Below are 23731 nucleotides of genomic sequence, written 5' to 3'. Positions count from 1 at the left end.
ACTAGTGGCTGAAGGAGGGCAGGGGAGGAACAGCAAGGACTGCTGCTGCTTTGGGATCCTCTGAGCCAGCAAGCCAAACAGTAGGGTTGCCAGCTCCGTGTTGGGATATACCTGGAGATTTTGGGGGTGGAGCCTGAGGAGGGTGGGCTTTGGGGAGGGGAGGGACTTCAATGGGGTATAATTCCATACAGTACACCTTCCAAAGCCGCCATTTTCCCCAGGGGAACTGATCTCTGTCTTCTGGAGATCAGTTGTAACAGCAGACGATCTCCAGTCTCTACTTGGGAGGTTGGCAACCATACCGAACAGGGAAGCAATGGAGGCAGAAAGTTAGCTGTTCCTGGCCTCCTGAGAGCCTTCTGGGAGCCTCCTTCAGGCCCGCTACTGAGGCAGACTCAGGGATGCCCTGAGCGGCCGGGCACCAGGAATGCCCTGAGCGGCCGGGCACCAGGAAGCCTCACCCATCATTGCCATTGCTGGCACAGCTCCCAGAGGCTCTGCCTAGAGTGGAGCAACTGGCCAATAAAGGTGGATGGCAGCAGAAGACGCTTCTCTTCTCCAGCTATGCTGCTCTTCCCCTCCTCTACCAGGTAAAGACAGACAGGTGGCAGGGAACAATAGGTAGCCCTGGTGGTGGTTTTGCTTCTGTTTGCTGCTGTTTCTTTCTGTTTCCTCGACCCCTCCCCCCCAGCAGGAGAGAACGTAAGCAAGAGGGAGTGGGGGTGGCAGGGAGGAGAAGGTGCCATTGCCCCAGTCTGAATCAGAGAAAGAAAATGAGAGGGGATCAGTAGGCAGGAGGAAAAGGCAGAGGCTTCCGTCTATCTCCCCCCCCCCCCCCCCGCCCACCACTTGCTCCTACTAAGTCTTCAAATTTAAAAGCACTTGACTTTGGTCAATATGGCATCCACTTTTTACTTAGGCAGAAAAGCAGCGACAGAGGAGGAGGAAGTGGGGGGACATGTGTTAGAGGGGAAGGGGTGCAGAAGACATGGAAGAGGGGGAATTTTCCCATGAGTTTCTCACGGGTCCCCGCTCATTCATTCATATATCCTTTAGGAGTTCACATTTACAGTACCCACTTATGATGGGCACTACTATATTGTGCATCCTTTCTCTTTCCAAAGGCAAGCATCCTCCCCTGAAGTATTCCCACAGAGGCTTTATCTGGATACACACAGGAGGTAAAAGCAGGAGTACAGTATCAGCAACAGCAGGTGGAGTGAACAGCCCTTGCTGCCCTATGCACTCTTCCTCCAACCCAGCAACCGCTTGCAGCGTTAATAGCAGTCTTAACTGATGCAGCTATTTCTGTCTCCATGGCACTTGTGAATACAGGAAGCCCCCAGTCATACTATTCCATTATGACACACATATTTTCCAGGATGTACAATGGGAGGCATGTGCTGCACTGTCTATCCCACTGTCATACCAATGGTAGGCTTCAATGCTGCACTCCGTGTGACAAAATGAGCCCATGCCTGCATATATTATTTATGGTTTTGTTCTGGTTTGCTAAACCAGCATGAGCTGCAGATGGCTGAAAACTGTGACAATTAGGAAAAGATGCAAATCTCTATATTATCTGTGGGGAATCGGGGTAGTTTTCCAAACAGAGCCGCACATTTGATTAAAGATGTATTCTACTCTCTCAGCTACTTTTCCCTCCATGCAGAGAAATTAATATGACATCTTGACAATAATGACTCCTTTCCCCATTTCTCATGCTAGAAATTCAATGCTTCTGTTTTTCCAAAATTTCAAGAGATGTGGTCAGACCTATCTTCTAGCCTGATGTCACTATGACCCACAAGACTATTATTTGTTTACATCTCACAACTGTGGATCTTAGCAACCACACATTCTTATCACAATATTTTTTGCCATCCATTTCAGATTGAGGGACTTCCTAGAATAGCTTGACTGTATTTGTTCCTTCCAGAGGAGCATTCTTCTATAAATGAGACGAGAACAGATTGCTCACCCCCCCATTCTGATTTTGCCTATGAAGATAATGTCATTCCTGCAACTGTACAGTGCTGGGTAGTGTACAAACTCACCATGCAACCTGGGAATTCACCATTAAGGACAAATTTGAACGCAGTCCTGAAGGGGGGGGTAGATCTGCTTCAGTCAGGAGTGGCGGAACTGCACCGCCTCATCAGAGGCTTCTCGGCCACCACAGAGAGAAAAAAGTATTTTTCAAAATTAAAATAGGGGGGAAAGGGGGAAATGTCCCATTGAAAACACCAAGGATGCGCCACCCAAAAAGGGAGCTCCACCCCCGGGAATGCCTTTCCCCTTCTGGGAAAGCCCTGCCAGTGTAGCTGCGCTGGTGGTGGGGGCCGGCGGTGCCCAGACGTCAGCGTGTTTTCTCCCGCACCAGTGTACGTCATTCCATGATATGCAGGCATGGGGTCATGCCGGCTCCAAAGGAGTTTCGCTCCCCTTGCAAGAATGTACTGCCCTTCTTACAATTTTTTTTTTGTTCTTTGAGGGTATGCAAATTTTTGGGAAGCCCTGCTTCACCCCTCCCTTGATACTTTTTATGGGGAGAAAACAAATTTGGAAGATTTCTTTATCGAGTAATGATGTTTGTTTTAAACTTGTTTGTTATTTGTTGTTGTTGTTGTTGCCCTTTTAAAAAATCTACTGAAATTCTTTTGATCCTGTGAATATGTTCCTGTTCACTGAGGTGTGAATGGAGAGTTTAGTTTTCCTGTTGTTTAAGTTTCCCTTCCTCTTGCTAACTAGAAGAGAAGAGGAAATCTTAATCCCGACTTCGGAAATTATCCGGGTTTAAAACAAGAAATCTGCATTGTAGAAGGACATCTTAACAAATAAAGCATGTTACTTAGGCTGCTTTCACACACATTGGATAATGCACTCTCAATGCATTTTTGACACAGGAAAATCCAGTTGCAAATGATTGCTAAAGGGCATTAAAAGTGCATTGTCTAACATGTGAAAGCAGATTTACATGGTAACTCTGCACAAGATTGCATTGTGTTTCACAAGTTGCAATTATTACAGTGCAGGAGTACATAAATAAATGGCATTGTTCATTACCATTAAAGACGGCTTAATTTCATTTCTAACCGAATATACATGGTTGATTCAATAAAACATTAAGAAAAATAAAAATGCTTACTGAAACTATTGTCAATGTTATAAAACAATCTTGGCACATAGTAGAACAATTTAGTAAAAAAATAGTATATTACAGATCAGAAGGGTCTGAAACTCTGACAGAAGGCAAACAAAACTAGACAACATGTGTTAACTAGCACTCCCATTAACATCATCTCCAACATGTAAAAACTAAGAAGTACACAAATAAGAACAAAAGTTAAGGAATCACTGGCTGGTGCAGATATTTTAAAAACATAAACAGCAAAATAACAAAAGGCAAACAAACTTTCGAAATGGTGCATTCTGGGGCATACAACAGAGAATTGAGCACATCTGATTAATGGTGCTTTGTCCCTTGCCCTAAAGAGAGTCCTTTTGAAATGTTAGGATTAAACTTGAACTGACAAAACACATTTTCTTCCCCATCCCTATTCATCATGTGATATCTGTACTGTAGGTGACTATCCATGACAGTCTGAATTGGAATTCAAATACCATCACCAAATATTAGTGCTACATAATGGAAAATGATAGCATCTGCTTGTCCAGGCTTAGAATGTACTTCACCTAATACTCCACATAGATGAACAAGGGGAAATCAGAAAAAGAGAGCAATTATAAATGTCTTGTCCCATTGGTAGGTATTAGCACATGATGTGCTGTACCCAACAGGCAGCAAATGTGGCTGAGAACCCTAAACTCAAGATTAGATGTCACTATGTCCTTGGGAAGGGACTGAGAAGCAGCACATTACTAGTCACTGGGCTATGTATGAAATGCTATATATGAACATTGTTTTCTGTGACCCTCCATGGCCCTGGGGAAGAGAAGAGATGATGGTTTTCTGGGGGAGTTACTACAGGGATTTACTACAGGAAGCATTGTGACTGGGAGAACTGCTGGACAGTTACAGCTCACCTGTTTTTGTTCCCTTTTTAAAGCATTGTTAGTGAGAATAGTGCTATCCAGATTCCCATGGGGGAACCAAACAAGCTGGCCAGAACATGCAATTCTGTTGCACATGTTTTATTTATAATTTTTTAAAAGTCTTCCAAATGTGCATCCTAGCAACCATAGTTATTCACCGATATATTGCTTGCACACTTTGATAAGATTCAGGAACTCCCCAAGTAATACCAGCTCTCCCTGTGAGGATTTATACTGACAGCACTGATGTATTGCTGCAAACTGAAATTTAAGTTCAGCACGTTAAAATGTTTTAATTGTGCATGATTGGATGAATTTTAATGTATATGGAAATGTGTATTGATGATGTTAGCCGACCTGAGCCCAGTGCAGCCGGGGGAGGTCGGAATATAAATAAAAGATTAGCCTCCTTTGTACCTTATAGGAACTCAAGGCAGCTTGCAATGTAAATACTAATAATAAAATACATAAAATACATGTTGTCATTTTGGATTGGTACCAAAACCCAAGATGCCACCTAAAGTATTTTTTGCAAGTGACATCTGCAAATGAACAGATGGGCCTGCTACCGTCAGACCTTCTTCCTCAACATTTTAATCCTCTCATTATTTCTGCAAACTTGGGTTTCTCCCACAGATTTGCAGAATCATATACCTTAGCCCTCATCAACTTTTAGATCTGCCCAGGTTGGGACAAACTTGACTATATGTAAACTATCCAGGGACAGGCGCCTTATGGGCTTAGCAGCACTGAAATTTGCACACTCTTTTTGGACATGGTTAACACGATACGTATAAATGTGGCAAAGGATGGGCTAATAACTGATTAGTGTTTCACTTCACAGATAGAGCCAAAATCCTTACTATTGCTAGTTTCAAACATTCAAAATCATGAGGTATATTAAGAAATCACAATGTCTGAAAACTAAACGAATCTGCCGTTTTTATTATTTGTCATCTACGTATTTAGCTTTTAAAACACATTGTCCTTGATATGTAAATTTCCCCCTAATCTATACGTATGCATGTTATGTATGCCAGGGTCTATGCTGGTCCCTTCCAAGTGGTGATCCCTGCAGGTACCCAGCAGAGTCACATGCATGCTCACTCAGAGTAAGTTCTAGCTGGTGCAGTGCAAAAGGATGTATGCATAGGAGTAAAGCCTAAAATATCTTGAAGGATTTTAGTATTTGTTTGCTTTTCATTTAGCTAACCTTTGGCTTCTTCAAGGGCTAGACAGCAACAAGCATTGAGTGCTTCTGCTTTCAGGTTTGCTTTTTTTTTTTTGCCGTCAAATCACAGCTGACTTATGGCGACCCTATCGGTTTTTCAAGGAAAGAGAAGTTCAGAGATGGTTTCCCATTGTCTGCCTCCACATCATAACCCTGGTGTTCCTTGGAGGTCTCCCATCCAAATACTAGTCAGGGTCAGCACTGAGAGTGTGTGACTGGCCCAAAGTCACCAAGCAAACCTCCCTGGCACGACTGGGGATTTGAACCTGGGTGTCCCAGGTCATAGTCCGACACCTTAACCACTATACCATGCTGGCTCTCTACTTTGCCTATGGAGAAAGTTTAAAAGAAATGGAATCCTTTTAGACATTTACAGTAATTTTACTGGACAATGCCACATATGAGATAACTTTATATAGTAACAGTATTCCTATCCACTGTTTTTCTTCTCAGTTATGTTAAAACTGTTTCATTATATACAATTACTACGGTCATTTACGCACTGGAGGTTTTGCCTTGGATTTGCCGCTCTCCAGATGCACATTTTCCCCATCCAAATGCTCAAAACTCTGCATGGGGGGCTTATTTTTGAGTTTTGAGCATTCAGGTGGGGAAAATGTGCATCTGGAGAGTGGCAAATCCAAGGCAAAACCTCCAGTGCGTAAATGACATATGTCTAATAGTAAATTAGCTGGCCCCTGTATGGATAATGAAAGGAGCAAAAGGGATAATGAAAGGATAATGAAAGGACACCCACAGATAGGGTTGCTAACATGCCTGGAGAAAAATGTCCTTTCTCTTTAACAGAGGCTTAATGAGTGGAAATGTGCATCTGTGATGGATACAGGGTTAAACTGTGAGACTTGGTAACTGTCAGCCAATGCCAGCAAGCAGTGGGCGGAATCTGGAAAGCTGACAGGTGTTGTTTTTTGGGGGGTTTTTTTGAGGGAGAGAAAAGATCTAGAGTTAGCTCTGAGCTCCTGAACTGTGCGGTGGTGTGGAGAGACTCTGATAACACTTGTTCAAATACTACCTAGCTTGTTTAAAACCAAACCTGAGTAGTGACAAGGGGAAGATTGTGGCAGTGTGTGGTAGCCCTTTCTTCAGTCACTTGGTGGGAGGTGGCTTCTGAAACAGGGAGACCCCTGGCTCAGTGTTTTGGGGAAGAATTATTTGTTTCCACAGGAGGTGGAAACTAAGGAGTGGGAAAGGTTGTGGATGAACCTCCACTCACTGGTATTTTTGTGCGCTAGGTTAGTTTGAGTCCACACTAAGTATTTTGAGTCTATGAGTAGTAGTGTTGCCAACCTCCAGGTACTAGCTGGAGATCTCCTGCTATTACAACTGATCTCCAGTCGATAGAGATCAGTTCCCCTGGAGAAAATGGCAGCTTTGACCATTGGACTCTATGGCACTGAAGTCCCTTCCCAAACCCCGCCTTCCTCAGGCTCCGCCCCAAAAACCTCCCGATGGTGGCAAAGAGGGACCTGGTAACCCTAATAAGTAGTTTTAATAATATCTGAGTATAATACTGAGTATCCTGAAGCAACTGAACTTTGAACTAAGAACAGTGCCCGCAACCATCTAAGATTCTGAACCGCCCGTAACCATTTAAGCTTTGTGCCTCTTTTGAAGAATAACCAGCGATCTAAAAATCTTTCAGTAAATAATAAACATCATTTTATTCATTCTTTTAAATTCAGCTTCAGCCTCTAAGCCTCTCTATTTCTCCTGGAGGGAAGGAAAGTGAAACTCTCCTCACTTAAGCAAGGGTGACATACTGTGGGGTAGAAAGAGTCTTAAATCCTCCTCTCAGCTAACTGGTAACAGTGAGAAATTTGTGAGGGTCCAAAAAAGGTGGGGAAACAAGAAGAACAGACACTCCTTCCCTGCTTCCTCACCGCATCTGAGGCTTTTCATGGCATGTAAGCAAATAACATCACCTGGTCAATAACATCCCATTAAGCCTACATTAAGGGGACAGGACATTTTTTTCTCCAGACAGCTGAAACCTTCCCCTTAGACAAGATACCGCATATACTTGAGTATAAGCCGAGTTTTTTAGCCATGATTTTTGGCTTAAAAAACTCACCTCTGCTTACACTCGGGTCAATACGGTAATTCGCCTGCTGGGCCCTCTCCCAGCACGCTCCCGCCGGCCAGCTGATGGGCGGGCTGTCCCGCCTTCTTCCCCCCACCCCACCCGATTGCACCTTTTGCGCGATCGTCGCGCCTTTTGCGCGATTGCGCCTTCTGCTGGGCGGCAGCGGTTTATTCCCCCCCACCCCCACCCCGATCTCACCCAGGCCGGTCCTCCCGCTTGCCAGCTGACCCTGCGGGGCCTCCTGCGCGCAGGGAGGGGGCCGCCGCCGCCTGCCTGCGCGCCTGGAGCCCGGTCAGGTAAGCCTGCGGGGGGGAGGGGGTGCATTTCCCCCTCGGCTTATACGTGGGTGCCTAATTTTTCCCCATTTTGGGGGTGAAATTAGGCACCTCGGCTTATACTTGGGTCAGCTTATACCCAAGTATATACGCTAGGTAGAATTCCCAGGTATGTAGAGGGATTCCTCAAGATATACAGAAAAGATATGACTTTTAAATTAACCAAAAAAGGGGGGGAAACCCTAAGGAAATTGCCTTGGTGGGGACTAAATATTCTCCAGACTACAGAGTGTAAGAGCAGCTGAGTTTCAGTTAAAGGAAACCCAGGTATATTAGGAGAAGCAGGGAGAGAGAAAAGGAAACATTAATCTTTCAAAGCCCTGGGAGTTTATAAAATTCAGGAAGGGAAGACTTGGAAGATGGATGGGTCTCCCACAATATTCCCCCTTCTTGCAATTCATTGCAGGGCCACAACTTGTAAATTACATATTTACAATTGAGCACATTCATTATTTAATTGAAGTATCCTTCATGGTGATAAAACTAGACCTAGTAACTTACAATATGCATCACTAATCAGCATTGTTATAAAATGCCTGAATTGTTATGGGAACCGGTTCAAATGGATTGAGAGGGTATCATACCAGTCACTCAAGTGTAGACGTCCAGAAAAGGAATTGAACTGCATTAACAATAGTGCTAAATCATTCAGAACCAGAAATGACAACAAATATATAAATTTAACTTCAACTTGTAAACAACAGATATAGACAGGAATATTTGAAGAAGAAATACTAACCTTTTACCCTGTCCCCTTTGTGCAAATGAATCTCCCCTTCTCCTTGAGGTTGATATGGCTTCACGACAATAAATAGTCTTCCAGGTACAGCACTGTAAAGTTTGCGTTTTTGACCCTGATAATCCAAGGCAGATACAGTATCCTTGTTGGCACTAGGGTTGTAACTGGCACTGGAGGGAAAGAGAAATGAAACACCCCTAGTTTTACCTTCTACACCACACCTTTTTTTTTTAGTTCATTATCTGAGGCCACATTAACCAGGTTGCCGCTACTGTATAAGGACCACCTGTCTGACAGTCTAAACCAAGGGTGTCAAAGATGGGCTGGATGCGGCACGCTGAGGGCTTTTCTCTGGCCTGCGGAGCCGAGGCAGCCAGCCCCTGCTCCCCCCGTCCCCCATCCCCTTCTGGCCTTCCCAGGGCCGCAGTGGCCTTGTGAGCCCAGCCAGCAATCCTCCCCCGTCCCATTCTGGGCTTCCCGGGGCCGTAACAACCTCGTGAGCCCAGCCAGCAATCCTCCCCCATCCCATTCTGGGCTTCCCGGGGCCGTAACAATCTCGTGAGCCCAGCCAGCAATCCTCCCCCATCCCATTCTGGGCTTCCCGGGGCCGTAACAACCTTGTGAGCCCAGCCACCAACCCTCCCCTGTCCCTTTCTGGGCTTCCTAGGGCAGCAGCCACCCCATGAGCCCAGCCAGCAACCCTCCCCATTCCTCTTTCTCCCTCTGTCTCCCTGTCTCTTTCTCATTTTCTTTCTCTCCTCTCATTTTCTCTCTCTCTCTCCCTCATTTTCTCTCTCTCTCTCCCTCTTTCTTTCTTTCTTTCTTTCCTTCTTTCTCACCCTCCCTCCCTCTTGCTCTCTCTCTTTTTCTCTCTTTCTGTCTCTCTCCCTCTTTCTTTCACTTTCTCTTTCTCTCTGTCATTCTGGACTGGGGGAGGGCTGCAGGCTCACCAGGAAAGGCAGCCACTCCTCCCTAGTCCTGATCTGGGCTGGCGACACCACTGCAGGCTCACCAGCCAAGACAGCCACTCCTACTCCAGTTTAAAATTAAAAAAAATATATTGGCAGGGACCAGAGATACAAACTTTATAGAAGATACAGGCAAAGCCAATTAATCATATCATTTTTACTTTATTTTTTACTTAAAATACAAACATGCTTAAAACAATAACACAGTATTTTTTTTATTTAATAGCGCTTTTGTTTTAAGCATGTTTGTATTTTAAGTAAACAATGATATCATTAATTGGCTCTGCCTGTGCCTCCTATAAAGATTATATCCCCGGTATTAAATTTTATGGTACAAATGGCCCGGCCTGACCAAGTGACATTTATGTCACATCCAGCCCTCATAACAAATTAGTTCGACACCCCTGGTCTAAACAATCCTTTTTAACCTTCAAATGTTTTTTTGAGTAGAAAAGGTCAGTTAATTATAATAATTTTTTCACTGCAAACATGAAAAGGCAATAACTGACTGCTGGTTTTCATCCCACTAGTTAAATAAAATGACAGGCAGGCATGCACACACACCAATATTATTCAGGTGCCTGAAGAACTAATAGTCAAGACTGCATGAGAAATACAGTACAAGACAACATTGTAAGGGATGGAAATGTTTCTACCTCATTATTAATTTACTTATGAGTTGTCAAAACTAGATGCATCATTGGCCAAATTCAGTTCCACAGTTCAACTGCATGCTATATCTACAATACAAGATGGTGATCAGAGGTTAAAAATAGAGACAAAAGGCTGATGTTGACCTTTAACTTTTGATCTTTTATTATTGTAAGCCACCTTGAACCAAGAGGAAAGGTGGGATATAAATGTTTTAATAAACAAACGAACAGCCTTGGAACAGAGTATCTCAGGGTCTTCCTTCACTCACATGAACTTGCCTGTAATTTAAGGTCAACTACCATTGCCTTTCTCCATTTGTCTGCTTGAATGAGGTGGAGTTGGTAGGCATGTGGGAGAGGGGTTTCTCACCAACGGTCACCTGGTTTTGGAGTTCTATGCACCAGGTAGGCTTACCATATGCCCAGTTATGGCAGGCTCCCTCTCCTCCCTAAATCCTCCCCTCCCCAGACTCCACCCCCAAGAATTTCCCAACCTGGAGCTAACAACCCTAGCCAGGCCTGGCCCTGATGAGTCCTCCCTCAAAGGCCAAAACATCCCTCAAAGGCCAAAACATCCCTGAAAAGGACTCTGCTCTCTCCCCACTGACTTTTTTACTCACAGAAACCCAGCCTGGAAAGCTGTGGTTGCCTTGCAACAGCCACTGAGGGCTTCTGTTTCTTAAAGCTACAGGTAGTCCTTTTATCATCAAGTTCCAGGGAAACTGTGGATGGGCTTAACTAGAGGCTGCAAAGGACCAAAGAAGGATAAAGAATCTGAAATGAAATCCAGACTAAATCAATTCAAACACAAGGCACTGTGAATCTGGAAACAGTTGTTCAATCTGCACTGGACAGGGTTGTATTCCCTAAAGAGTTGCCAGCTCCATGTTGAGAAATTCTTAAGATTTGGGGGTGGAGCCATAGGAAGACACGGTATGAGGAAGGGAGGGACATCAGAGGTGTATAATACCATAAATTCCACCCTCCAAAGCAGCCAGGGGAACTGACCTCTGTAGTCTGGGGATCAGTTGTAATTCCAGATCTCTAGACCCTACCTGGAGGATGGCTACCCCAACTCCCTTTGAAGGAGCAGGTTTGAAGTTTGGGTGTGACAGAATTGAGAAGGATGCGTTTTGGTTCACCAGCTATGGCCTTTTCTGAAAAGGTGGACTTTGCCATAGTGGCACTTGCAGTTTTAATATCCAAGTTGGACTACTGCAGTGTGTTCTTTGAGGGGCTGCCTTTGAAGAAAGTTCAAAAGAATAAACAGGTTCCAAATACTCCTAGGATAAAAACAGGGGCTTGCTGAAGTAAACACATTATTCCCATCTGCCAATTACAATAGCTGCCAGTTTGCATCTGGGACCAATACAAAGTGCTGAAGGTCCAATTTACTTAATGAAATGTTTCCTGTTGTATTTACTAGTTTGTACTCTAAGTTCAGCCAATAGAGTTTTCCTACAGGAATCACCAACTGGGGTGAGGGGAATTCACATGTGGGGCATTCTCAGGTGCCCCCGCCCTCTGAAAATCTATCCCCACCGCACTGTGGGCAACTTTTTCATTGGAGGCCTTCTAATGCCAGTCAAAGTTAAAATAAAATTTCAGGAAGGCTTTTAAAAATCTTTCCCTGATGTTCCTAAACTGCTGACTGCTAATAACAGAAGTTTTGGTTTTAAATAGATTTTATGTAGTAGCTACCTTGAGTATTTATTTTAAATAGAAAGGTAGGATGTAAATATACTTAATAAATAAACATAAAATAAGTAAAATAGATCAATCACATACCAAACAGATAGCCCCCACCTATGGCAACTGTTTAGGGATAAATGGTCTGAGAACCTAAACTTTCACTTAATATAATATCCAACTGGACCCCAATGAACAAATTCCTTTCCTGCTATAAAGCTATTTTAAAAATCGTTACTTGATTTTACAGTTGCCATCCTGTTATTATTCTATCTGCCTTCTCTGCCACTTTATTCCTAGATTCCAGTTTTTAAAAAATATATTTGTGGGTTTGAATACACAAGTGCTTAATGTCTGATTTCAATTACATACTGAAAAGCAGCAGTTGTCAGTATTTGGATTACTCTGATTACATTGCCTAACAACTGGAATTTATGTGCAGTCATTATATAATTCATCTAGAGACTGTACAAATTTAGAAACACATTTGGATGTATCCTCCTGATAAATTATCACAGTTTATTTACCGTAATTATAATTGACACAGGAGGAAACCTTCAAAAGTGTTCATATAAACGCAGCTCATAGCAAATTCCAACACATGAGGTACCAATCCTAAAGAATTCTCAAATGGTGGTCTTGAACAATCTAGTCATGAATATCTTCTAGGAATACATTTTTTCTATTGCTGTCCAGTCAGAAACCAACTCAAGAAGATATCTGAACACATAGGCTAGTATTAAAAAGTAATTATTAAATTGGGATGATAAGAAAAGGGGATGACAAACACAGGGGGAAATAAATAATCTGGTAAGATTTGTGGACAGGAATGATAGGAGAATCAAGTGCTACAAAAAAACTGGCCTAAAATAAGTGATGAAAGCAAAGCTCAGTAACATGATGATGCACTTAGGAATAACTGGACAGTGAACTGCAGAGGGCAGAAAAAGCATACCATGAGTAAAATCAGCCCCAATACCATGTCTGCTCAAGCAGCTATAAACTCAGTTTTGGAAAATGTATATGGGTGTAACTTGGAAAGATATATTTTATTAATATGAAGTCTAGGAGGAATCCTCTAAATCGCATTACATCCTGTACGGACTGCAAATCAAAGTGAGAATCAAAAATTTACCTCTTTGCAACACAAACAGATTGGTTCAACCAGAGGTGCTGCCCCCTCACTGGCAGTCTTTAAGCAGTGGCTGAACTAACACTTGTCAGGGATGCTCTAAGCTGATCCTGCATTAAGCAGGGGGGTTGGACTAGATGGCCTGTATGGCCCCTTCCAACTCTATGATTCTATGCTTTAATCCTCCTTTGTGACTTGGCATTAAGCCATTTCTAATCATTTTGTATTCCACAATAAAATGCCAGGAAAGGGTCTTGCTTTGTGATGCAGAGCTGCCTACACCATCAGAAGAAATCAGCTAACTCAGCAAGTCTAATTTTCAGGTGTGATCTCATGTACTCAGAGAAAATGGTGGAGTGCATTCCACTTTCCACAGACTATAAGTACACTAAACTTATATAGAATTACCTGATGTGCCGGTGTTGCTGCCGCTTTGCATCCTCTCCTAGTCTGTTTAACGATGGTGAGCGGCTCCGAGAGGATGGCGTATAGCTCCCAACCGTTTTCACAGTTCCATTGGGATTATTCTGCATCTGTTGGAGTAGGTGAGGTGAAAGGCTACGGTGTGAAGAAGCTAAAGAAGAGGCTGACCAGTCGGGAACGTTGCCGTTGAGATTATTATCACTATTGGATCGTAGCAAGACACGAGGGGCTGTCAAGGTGCTCTGGGGCCTCCGTCTTCTACTTGAATAGGTAGGAGCCTCTTTAAATGGCACTGCATTAGAAGGGGGAAAGAAAACAAGATGTTTCTGTGGTAAACACACCTGTTTTTTAGATATGATTTAGCATTATCGGCTGCTTTCCCCCATTCTAAATATGTGAAAGAATGAAAAATATTGTCTTGGCTGATTGTCTAATCAAGATGAGCGCTGGAATTAAATTTAAACTGCAATTAAAATTAAAGATAATTTTCATAGGAAAAGCACTTCTAAAAAGTTAGAATTACTAATATTCCACATTACTCAAAACCTGATTAATTACACATGTCATTGTAAGAGTCCAAAATCTGACTTGGTTGCCAGTGAATGCCAACAACCTCTGAGTAAGAAATGATAAATTATTGTTGGCATTCATCAACAAATATAGACTATCTCAAGTTTTAATAAAAAATATAGAATGGTTTGTGGTAAGGTCAATAGCAGATAGGGTTTTTTTTAATGCTAAAGCCCTTCTCCTTTTCATCCCTTCTGCCTTCTAACATTGCCCTGACCTGGATGGCCCAGGTTAGCCTGATCTCGTGAGACCTTAGAAGGTAAACAGGGTCAGTCCTGGCTAATACTCGGATGTAGGGCTGTTGAAAAAAAAAATTCGGTTAAAATTCGGATCCAGCAAAATTCGGCCCGTTTTTATTTGGGAAATGCCAAAGTTCGAACTCCCCCAATTCGGATCCGTGGAATTCAGCACACAATTCGGAGTTCGCGAATAAATTTGGCCATTTAAAGCCATTAAAAACACATTTGCGCCTTTCCGCGGCTCCGGGGGGGCATGTTTGGAGGTAGAGGTCCCAAACTTTCAGTGTAGCTTGAGGGGACCCTTCTTGTATGAACCCCCAAGTTCTGTAAAGATTGGGTCAGGGGGTCCCGAGATATGGGGCCCGGAAAGGGTCCCCCCCAAATCGCCCATTGGAATAAAGCCATTAAAAACACATTCGCGGCTTTCCATGGCAAACTTTAATTTCTTCTCCTGCATTTCTTCCACTTCAGTTTCATTGATTTTGTGTTTTATTTCTTGAATCTTGAATCTTATCCTTGTTGCCATGAAACAGAATTTTGCAGCAAGTTTGGTGACTTTTGGGTCTTTATCTGAGAGAAGATAGCTAACATAAAATTCCTCTGTGCGACCAGGTAACTTTCTTAATAGTGGTTGGATGAGCTCTCTTTGGATATCACAATAAAACATGCAGTATAAGAGAATGTGACCAATTGTTTTGATCTCATCTGTACTACATGGGCATATTCTCTGATCAACTGGTATCTGCCGTCTAATAAGGCTGAAGGGAGGGCATTAAAGTGGACTCTAGAAAATGCCCAGCAATGTTGGGGATAATCTAATAGACTTAAGTAAGTTGCTGAATAAGATCTTTTAGGATCTCATAACGTTCGATAAATTGTGGCAGTTTGGATAATATCATTTTGGTACTTTGTATCCCAAATCCGCTCTTTTATAATACTTCTGGCCCTCCCACGTTCTAAGGTTAAGAGATAGTCAGGGGAAAGACCATATTAAAGCAATTTACCTGTGATTCCCCTCCACCATTTTGTTTGATAGTTATCAGTCAGCATCAGAGAGAGACTCTACCATTTCATTAGGAAAAAACTTGTAAATAATAGAACGCTCTTAGTATTTCAGCATAAAGTAGTATATTCAAAGATAGTGAATATTAGTGCAGAAGATCCATTTTAAACTGAATATTATTCTGAAAAAAAGCCACAAAATAACTGGGATGGTCTTACACAAGTTTCAATTGATGTATTGCTCAGAAAACCTACTTGAATCTCTCTGAGCACTCAGTAAAAGTGCTATGTAAATAACCAAGTATTACTACACTTCTCTGCAGTTAAACAGGGGACCCAGAAAACTTGCAAGAAGTTGGTGCACAAGATCAAGGATTCAAGAAAACACTGCTTTCATCTAACCAACCTTTAAAGTACGTATCATGTAACTTTTCTACATACTTTACCTCTTGATTTTACTTCAAGACTCACTATGGACATGAGCTATAGCCACCAGTTGGAAGATCTTGGGAAGGTAGGGTTGCCAACCTCCAGGTACTAGCTGGAGATCTCCTGCTATTACAACTTATCTCCAGCCAATAGAGATGAGTTCACCTGGAGAAAATGGCTGCTTCGGCAATTGGACTCTATGGCATTGAAGTCCCTCCCCTCTCCAAACCCCACTCTCCTCAGGCTCCTCCCACAAAAACCTCCTGCCAGTGGCAAAGAGGGACCAGGCAACCCTATGGGAAGGGTTAGTTATCCCTTGGGTATGAAATTATTTTTGCTTGAAATTATTTTTGCTTCCCACTTGCAACATGCACTGCAGGAATCTGCATAATTAGGTTTGGATGGGGATGCTGCCCATATAGATTTCTCCTGAAGAGTAATATGATGACTCCATAAGCTGTAGTTGGGCTTTTCATTCAGTATTCTTCTTCAGAATTGCAGTTATAAACTTTGCTGGTTGTCACTGTATGACCTGTGCCTTCCCAGCAAGCAAGGCTTCTTGCTTCTTTTATAAGTACAATATTGGATTTTCTGCTGTGCTTGGAATTAGAGTTTTACCACAGATGCTGCTGAAAAGTTATATAAATCTGTGGCCCTCTTTAACATAGGGCTCAGCATCTATGCATTCCCATCTGTTCGTTCACAATGATATGTGGTAGAGGCGTTTCAGTTTGTTCTACTTCTTGTTGCTTAATCATCTGAAAATGATTTATACAACAAATGCTCATACTTAAAATATTTTCTAGTTATAAAAGTAAAATATTTTCAAAAGCCCAACTATTGCAACACAACACTGTTTATAAATGTATAATGCAAGTTTGGAAACAAAATCATAAATTGTTGCATAAATGGAAACAGAACAATCAGAGATTGGCCCAATGTAATAAAGAAGAATTCTAAATTTGGCAAGTGGGGTAGATTCATGCAGCTTTGCCCAACTTGCAGTTAAACCCTACTTACTCATAATGCAGCTATCGTATATCAACAGATTTTTATTCCTTTCAGATAGCAACACTATTAGGACTCTGATCCTGATCCTATAAGGAACTGAATTAGCACACCTCCTCATGAGATCTCAGAACTTAATTACTAGCATGCACAGTTTATGTTATCTCCCCATCAAATATAAAGTTCCAGGTTGGCAATGAAAATTTCTGCTCCCCTACGCCACAAATTTTTACATAGGGGGGAAACCCCAAGAATATGTAGCTTGTCTTTTCTTTAGCTTTTATTATAAATACTTTCCTACCCAAACTAAGGCTGCTTCAAGTGTAAGAAGGGGAATTTCTACCCAGACCCAAATCTTGTGCACTTCTCCTTGACTGATGTTGGAATGCAGTTCAACATTTATCAGAGTGAGAGAAAGAGCAAGAGAGAATTAAAAGGATTTTTCAAACTTTTCTATTAGGATACGTGTCAGTAACAAAATTCATCTATATGTTGTTGTAACTTAGAAATTATACTTCTATTAGTTAATGAGTGAGTGAGCCAATAAGGCCCAAGCTTTATATATAAGAAATCACTATGTATGACACATTCATTTAAAGAATTCACAGTTTCTTCAGTGGGACTTGCACCAAAAACAGTGTTTTGAAAATTCAACTATTCTAAGTCTGAAAACTAGAAACTATTTACATGACTTTAGAGGAAAGCTAAAACATCTTTTCAAAAAGTCCTTCTAGGTAAAGATATCAGAAGGCTGCTGCTGACTGCTCTTGCTCTTTCATTCTAACAGGCTACTAAGGGATGGACAAAGAACCCGCTGCACAGAAGACAACGGTGAACCACTTCTGATTATCCCATACCTTGAAAACCCTATGATGAGACAGCTCAAAATGAAAAAGATATAGTACTGGAAGACAGGACCCTCAGGTTGGATATCACTCAATCAGCTACTGTGGAAGAGCGGAGAATAAGTACTAGTTGAGCTGTTCTTAACAATGCAACCAGATTAAAGCTAAAAGGATGTTCAGCTGTTCTTGTGAATGGATGCAAAAGGAAAGTCCAAAGTTGTTCAACACATATAATAGGAACATGGAACGTGAGAAGTATGACCCAAGGTAAGCTCAAAAATTTTAGAACACCATTATTGTAAGGTAGACCAGAAGAGGAAAACAAAATTTTGTTGACCCAACTAAATCATGTTTTGGCATATAGTAGTTTTTTATTGTTTGTATTGTGCTGTTTTTGTTGGTGTTATATATTGATGGCCCTGACCTGGATGACCCAGGCTAGCCTGATCTCATCAGATCTCAGAAGCTAAGCAGGGTCAGCCCTGGTTAGTATTTGAATGGGAGACCACCAAGGAATACCAGGGTTGCTGTGCAGAGGAAGGCACTGGCAAACCACCTCTGTTAGTCTCTTGCCATGAAAACCCCAAAAGGCGTCGCCATAAGTCAGCTGCGACTTGAAGGCACTTTACACACACATGTATATTGCATGTTTGTATTTTAAAAAATAAAAATACTTTAAAAAGAGGTAAGCTCAAAACTGCAAAACAAGATATGTAAAACAAGAAATGGAACATGTAAACACTGCAATCCTGGGAGTGAGTGAACTAAAGTGGACTGGATACGGTTATTTTCAGACAGAAATTATAAAGTGCTTTATTCAGGACATGACAAACACAGAAGAAACAGGGTTACTCTAATAGCGAGGCGTGATGTAGCACACACAATCATGGTCTATAATGCAAAGTCCAACCCAATAATATTAATCAGACTTCATGGAAAGCCTATCAACATAGCCATCATTCTAATTTACACCCCAACTGCAGATGCTGAAGAGGAAGAAACTGAAAGTTTTTATGCAAGTGTCCGGGAAGAAATTGACCACACACCTAAGCAAGATGTGCTGATAATCATAAGTGACTGGAACACAAAAGTGGAAACAAGGCAGAATTAAATACTATTAAAAAAATTGGACTAGGAGCATGTAAAGAATCAGGACAGCGACTCATAGAGTTCTGAGAAGACAACAATTTGTTAATTGCAAACACGTTTCAGGCAATCAAACAGACTGTTGTATACATGGACATCACTGGAAGGCCAATACAGAAATCAAATAGATTACATAATTGCAAGAAGATGGAGAAGCTGTATTCTCTCTGCTCAAATGAGACCAGGAGCTAATTGTGGTCCAGACTATGAATTGTTAACATCAAAAATTAGAATAAAGTTGAAGAAAAACACCAAAACATTTATAGTGACAAAATACAATTTAAACAGCATTCCTGAGGAGTTTAAAGACCATACTGTGACTCCCCCCTTCTCCACTCACAGAGAGTTCCTACCACCCTCTGTAACATTTCTCTCTCAAATTCAGGGTTACAAGTAGGTCAGAACATCACAAGTTACCCTTCTTATTTTTTTGAAAATCTCTAGAAAGCCATGACCATTTTAGCCCTCAGGTCCTCTCACTTACAGAGACCTCAGCAGTCAGGGTAGCCCAGCCCCCTTTAATAATAAGCCCTCACTCACAGAGTTAATGGGGGTTGCTGGGCTCAAACACTGTTTCATTCACATGCTGCCGCCATTTATTGATATCCTATATATCATTTATTGATATCCTACAAAGATATTAACTTGTGTGTATGTGTTTCTTCATACCTGAGACACATAGACCATAAGATTAAACAAAACAGAAAGTTATCTTTTATTTATGGTATGAACATAATCTTAAAGTCATGTTTTGCTTCCATTGAACTTTTGAACAGTGGTCTTATTTCCACAATTTTTGTTACAAAATGACTATTTTCAGCCAGCTCTGAGCTGCTCTTCTCCACAGTTTCACTCAGTCAGACATCCTCTTTTCCCTGTCCAACTATATAGCTGCCAACTCCCTACTCCCAACTGCTGTTCTTAACTGCTGTTTTCCGAATGTTAATTCACATTCCATCAGTTCTCACTGGTTGCTCTCCGGGAGATGTGGAACCCTAGCCTGTTCGTCACAAGTGTAAAGAACAGATTTGCATTCAAGTGAAAAGGAACCAGAAGAACTATGGGTTGAAGTATGCACAAAAACTATTCCTGTCACCAAAAGAAATGAAAAGCCACAATGGATGGCTGATGAAACTTTTAAAATTGCTAGAGACAGACAAGAAGCAAAAGTAAAAGGTGACTGAAATAGAATCAGAAGTCTAAATCAGCATTCCAGAAATTGGTACATAGAGGCAAATAGAACTATTATAATAACCAGGGTAAAGAAAGAGAACAACAAAAAAAGTAAGAAAACAAGAAATCTATTCCACAAGATCCAAGATATCAAAGGGGGGGGATTTAAATCACAGTTAGGAATGCTGAAAGATCAACATGGAAATACATTAACTGAAAAAGGGCAAAATAAAGAAAAAATGGGAACAATACACTGAAGAACTATACCAAAGAACTGAAAAGATGACAGATTCCTACCAAGAAGAATCAATTGAAGAAGAACCTGCAATTTTAGAAAGTGAAGTGAAAGCTGCACTCAAAGTAACTGGGAGAAACAAATCACCAGGAGTACATGGGATATCGATAGAGGTATTCCAAGCCACATACACGAGTCCATCAAAATCTTGACAAGAATATGCCAACAAATATGGGAAAAGAACAATGGCCCACTGACTGGAAATGCTCAATTTGCATTCCAATTCCAAAAAAAGGAGATGTCAAAGACTGCAGCAACTATTGAACACTCACCTTAATTTCTCATGCAAGTAAAGTGATTCAATCTTACAACAAAGACTGCTACCATATATGGAATATATATATAATATTTATTAAGGTCAATTGACCAGTCTCACGTAAAATTCCAAGGTCTAAAAACATTCACGCTACCATCAACCAAGAAGTACAAACCCGGGAACGTGTACTAATAGTTAAAATTCAATCATATACATGAATAGACAAATACAAGTAATATCATTATTACCCTATTTAGTAAAATCATGAGTCCCCATTGAGAGCTGGAATAACAGTATGTATCGGTTTGGCCTTCCTTACATTGCACACCAGTCTACAGAACCTGGCCACCTGTTTTGTTATGTCAGGAAGTTCATCGTTAAGTAGAAGATTTACTCTCTCTACCTAGAAGAGGTAGAAGAGGGCCCAATATCTTTCTGCACGCTTCATTATAGAAACTACACCTAAATAAGACATGCTCCACTGTCCAGTTCCCCAGATCATATACGGAATGAAAAATGCCAGATATTCAAGCTGGGTTCAAAAAAGGAAGAGGCACTAGAAAATCAGGTTGTGTTTCATAGATTACAGCAAAGCTTTCAACTGTGTGTAGATCATGAAAATATATGGTTGGTTTTAAAAGAAACAGGTGTGCCACAACATCTGACTGTTTTGATGCACAACCTATACTCCAGACAAGAGGCTACTATTAGGACAGAATATGGAGAAACAGAATGGTTTCCAGTGGGCAAAGGGGTCAGACAAGGATGTATTGTTACTCCCGATCTGGTCAATCTGTATGTAGAACACATCATAAGGAAAGTTGAATTAGATTTAGATGAAGGTGGAATGAAAATTGGTGGAAGGAACATTAACGATTTGGGATATGCAGATGATAACATTATTGCCAGGAAATAGTGAAGACTTGAAATGACTACTGGTGAAAGTTAAAGCAGAAAGTGCCAAAGCAGGATTACAGTTTAACATCAAAAAGACAAAGGTAATGACTACTGGGGAATTACACAACTTGAAGGCTGACAATGATGAATTGTCATACTATCATACTTCTCATACATTATGAGAAGACGTTGGAAAAGACAATAACACCAGGATAATAATCTTCACACAATGCATAGTTAAATTGTGGAACTCTCTGCCTCAGGATGTGGTGATGGCTGCCAAATTGGAAGGCTTTAAGAGGGGAATGGACATGTTCATGGAGGAGAGGGCTATTCATGGTTACTAGTAAAAATGGATACTAGTCATAATGCATACTTATTCTCTCCAGAATCAGAGGAGCATGCCTATTATATTAGGTGCTATGGAACACAGGCAGGATAATGCTGCTGGGGAGAGGTTTCAATGGGGTATAATACCATACAGTCTATCTTCCAGTCTATCTTTGCCCTGACCTGGATGGCCCAGGCTAGCCTGATCTCGTCAGATCTCAGAAGCTAAGCAGGGTCAGCCCTGGTTAGTATTTGGATGGGGGACCACCAAGGAAGGCCAGGGTTGCTGTGCAGAGGAAGGTACTGGCAAACCACCTCTGTTAGTCTCTTGCCATGAAAACCCCGAAAGGGGTTGCCATAAGTCGGCTGCGACTTGATGGCACTTTACACACACACTATCTTCCAAAGCAAGCATTTTCTCCAGGTGAACTAATCTCTGACACCTGGAGATCAGTTGTAATAGCGGGAGATCTCCAGCCACCACCTGAGGGTTGTCAACCCTAATTACACATGTAATATATGTGATACATTTTTTGGACATACAAGCTTTTCAAATGCTAAAGCCTCAAAAGCGTTAATAATTACAAAGTAAAAAGCAAGTTCTGGGACAAATAAAACATTTAACATATACTGAGTATGTGTTCCTGAACAGGAGATACCAGGAAAGGGGCCACCTACATTCATATGGGGTTACTTGGCAAAATCTGAAACCAATAGATTTTTTTATTTGACTTCCAAAATCAGAAATAAGGTCTTTAGAATTTACAATCTGATAATATTACTGTTGACATTTCAAATAGAGCCCTCATATTTTATAAGAGCTGGACAATTAATTCTGCAGTACAAGTTTTCATAGATGCACTTGATTGAACTTCAAAGCACTTAACCAATACTATTATATTTAATTTGATTAGGTCCCAATGAATTCAGTGGATTAATTTCAGTTTAACTATACAGTAAACAAGAAGAGCGAAATGGTTTACATACAACTTGCTTGCAGACCATACTGTAATATCTCACTGCGTTAGGAATTTCAGGAGAATGAAACCACACCAAAGTAATTTATATATTTTCAAATACGCCCTTTCCACACCATCTGGCAAGCATGAAAGGCTTTTAATAATTATCACTGAGTTAATGTGCTTCTAAAGAGAGTTTTAAAACATGAGCTGTTACTTTAAAAATTCTGGGAAGTGCAAATGCTATCAATATTAAATGAAACATCCGAAATACAAACAAGCATACACCTGGATGCAGCTGTTTTCTTGCCTTTCTCCCATCTCAGTTTGCACACTAGAAATGTGCAATGTATGCACTATTTTATGTCTACAATAAAGATATAACACGGAAGTGTATTCTTTAAACTATAGTTGGATTAATCTTTTTTTTTTTCAGATTCAAGTATTTTTCCTAAAGGAATTATGAATGCAAATGCTGTTCACAGGAAGAAACAGAAGCATGCTATGCTTTCTTCTTAAAAGTAATTAACATCTTTTAAGAATTAAGTAATATTCTCATAGTTTGTTGCAATGTTATTCCCGAAGTGCATAAACAAGAGACTTTCATGAGTATTCACTAACACAAACCTCAGAAATTCCTTCCCAAATAAGACATATTAGCAAACCACAGAGCATTTTCTATAAATGGAATGAGGCTTCTATAAGAAGCTTTCTATAAGAAACTAAAATGAACAAGTCACAGGAAAGGTCTATGAGTAGTATAAAAGAGCAACTTATCATAGCCAAATTCTGGAAAAGATACAGAAAGAACTTAATATAATGATACAGTAACTAAGCAAATCATATTCAGCATGCAGAAGAAAATAGCAGGTCTCAAACATCAAGGGCTTCGCGCGCAGTGCTTACCTTCTTTCTTTGTTAAGGCATTTAACAAAGACTTCATTTTCCCTTTTACTTTAGCAGCAATCCCCTCATTATATAACCATTGCTGAACTGAGAGAGGAATAAAAGCTACCCAGATTCTATGGGTTTTAACTGCCGGCACCCTGACATAAGCAGCAGGTTTCTGGGCACTGTATAACTACAAGCGTAGCTGGGCATGCAGTACCCAGCATTCTGGTGACAAAGCCCACCCCACATTCTGTCTGTCAGCTGAAAGCCAACTGTGCATAGACTGGAGCTGCTCAAAAAATCTTGCTATCTTTCATAGTATTAGTCATGTGAACACCATCAGCACCGTCTTTCAGACATT

At 41.2% G+C, this 23731-nt stretch overlaps 1 protein-coding gene across 3 annotated transcripts in view; it reads right to left on the bottom strand.

The window, feature by feature from the left end:
• Nucleotides 1-23731, bottom strand: part of SHANK2 (SH3 and multiple ankyrin repeat domains 2) — a 383933-nt gene that overhangs the window by 258291 nt on the left and 101911 nt on the right. For 2 of the 3 annotated variants that reach the window (XM_056850898.1, XM_056850895.1), the window contains exons 10-11: nt 13316-13622; nt 8466-8635 (exon numbers count right to left, since the gene is read on the bottom strand). In XM_056850898.1, coding sequence (XP_056706876.1) covers nt 8466-8635; nt 13316-13622 — 477 coding nt within the window. Of the gene's footprint in view, nt 1-8465; nt 8636-13315; nt 13623-23385; nt 23449-23731 lie in introns of those variants that run through there. The other variant, XM_056850897.1, reaches the window with a different exon arrangement.

This window comes from Euleptes europaea, chromosome 6 (assembly GCF_029931775.1).
Source record: "Euleptes europaea isolate rEulEur1 chromosome 6, rEulEur1.hap1, whole genome shotgun sequence".
Lineage (NCBI taxonomy): Eukaryota > Metazoa > Chordata > Lepidosauria > Squamata > Sphaerodactylidae > Euleptes > Euleptes europaea.
This window is presented reverse-complemented; position numbering and strand designations above follow the sequence as displayed.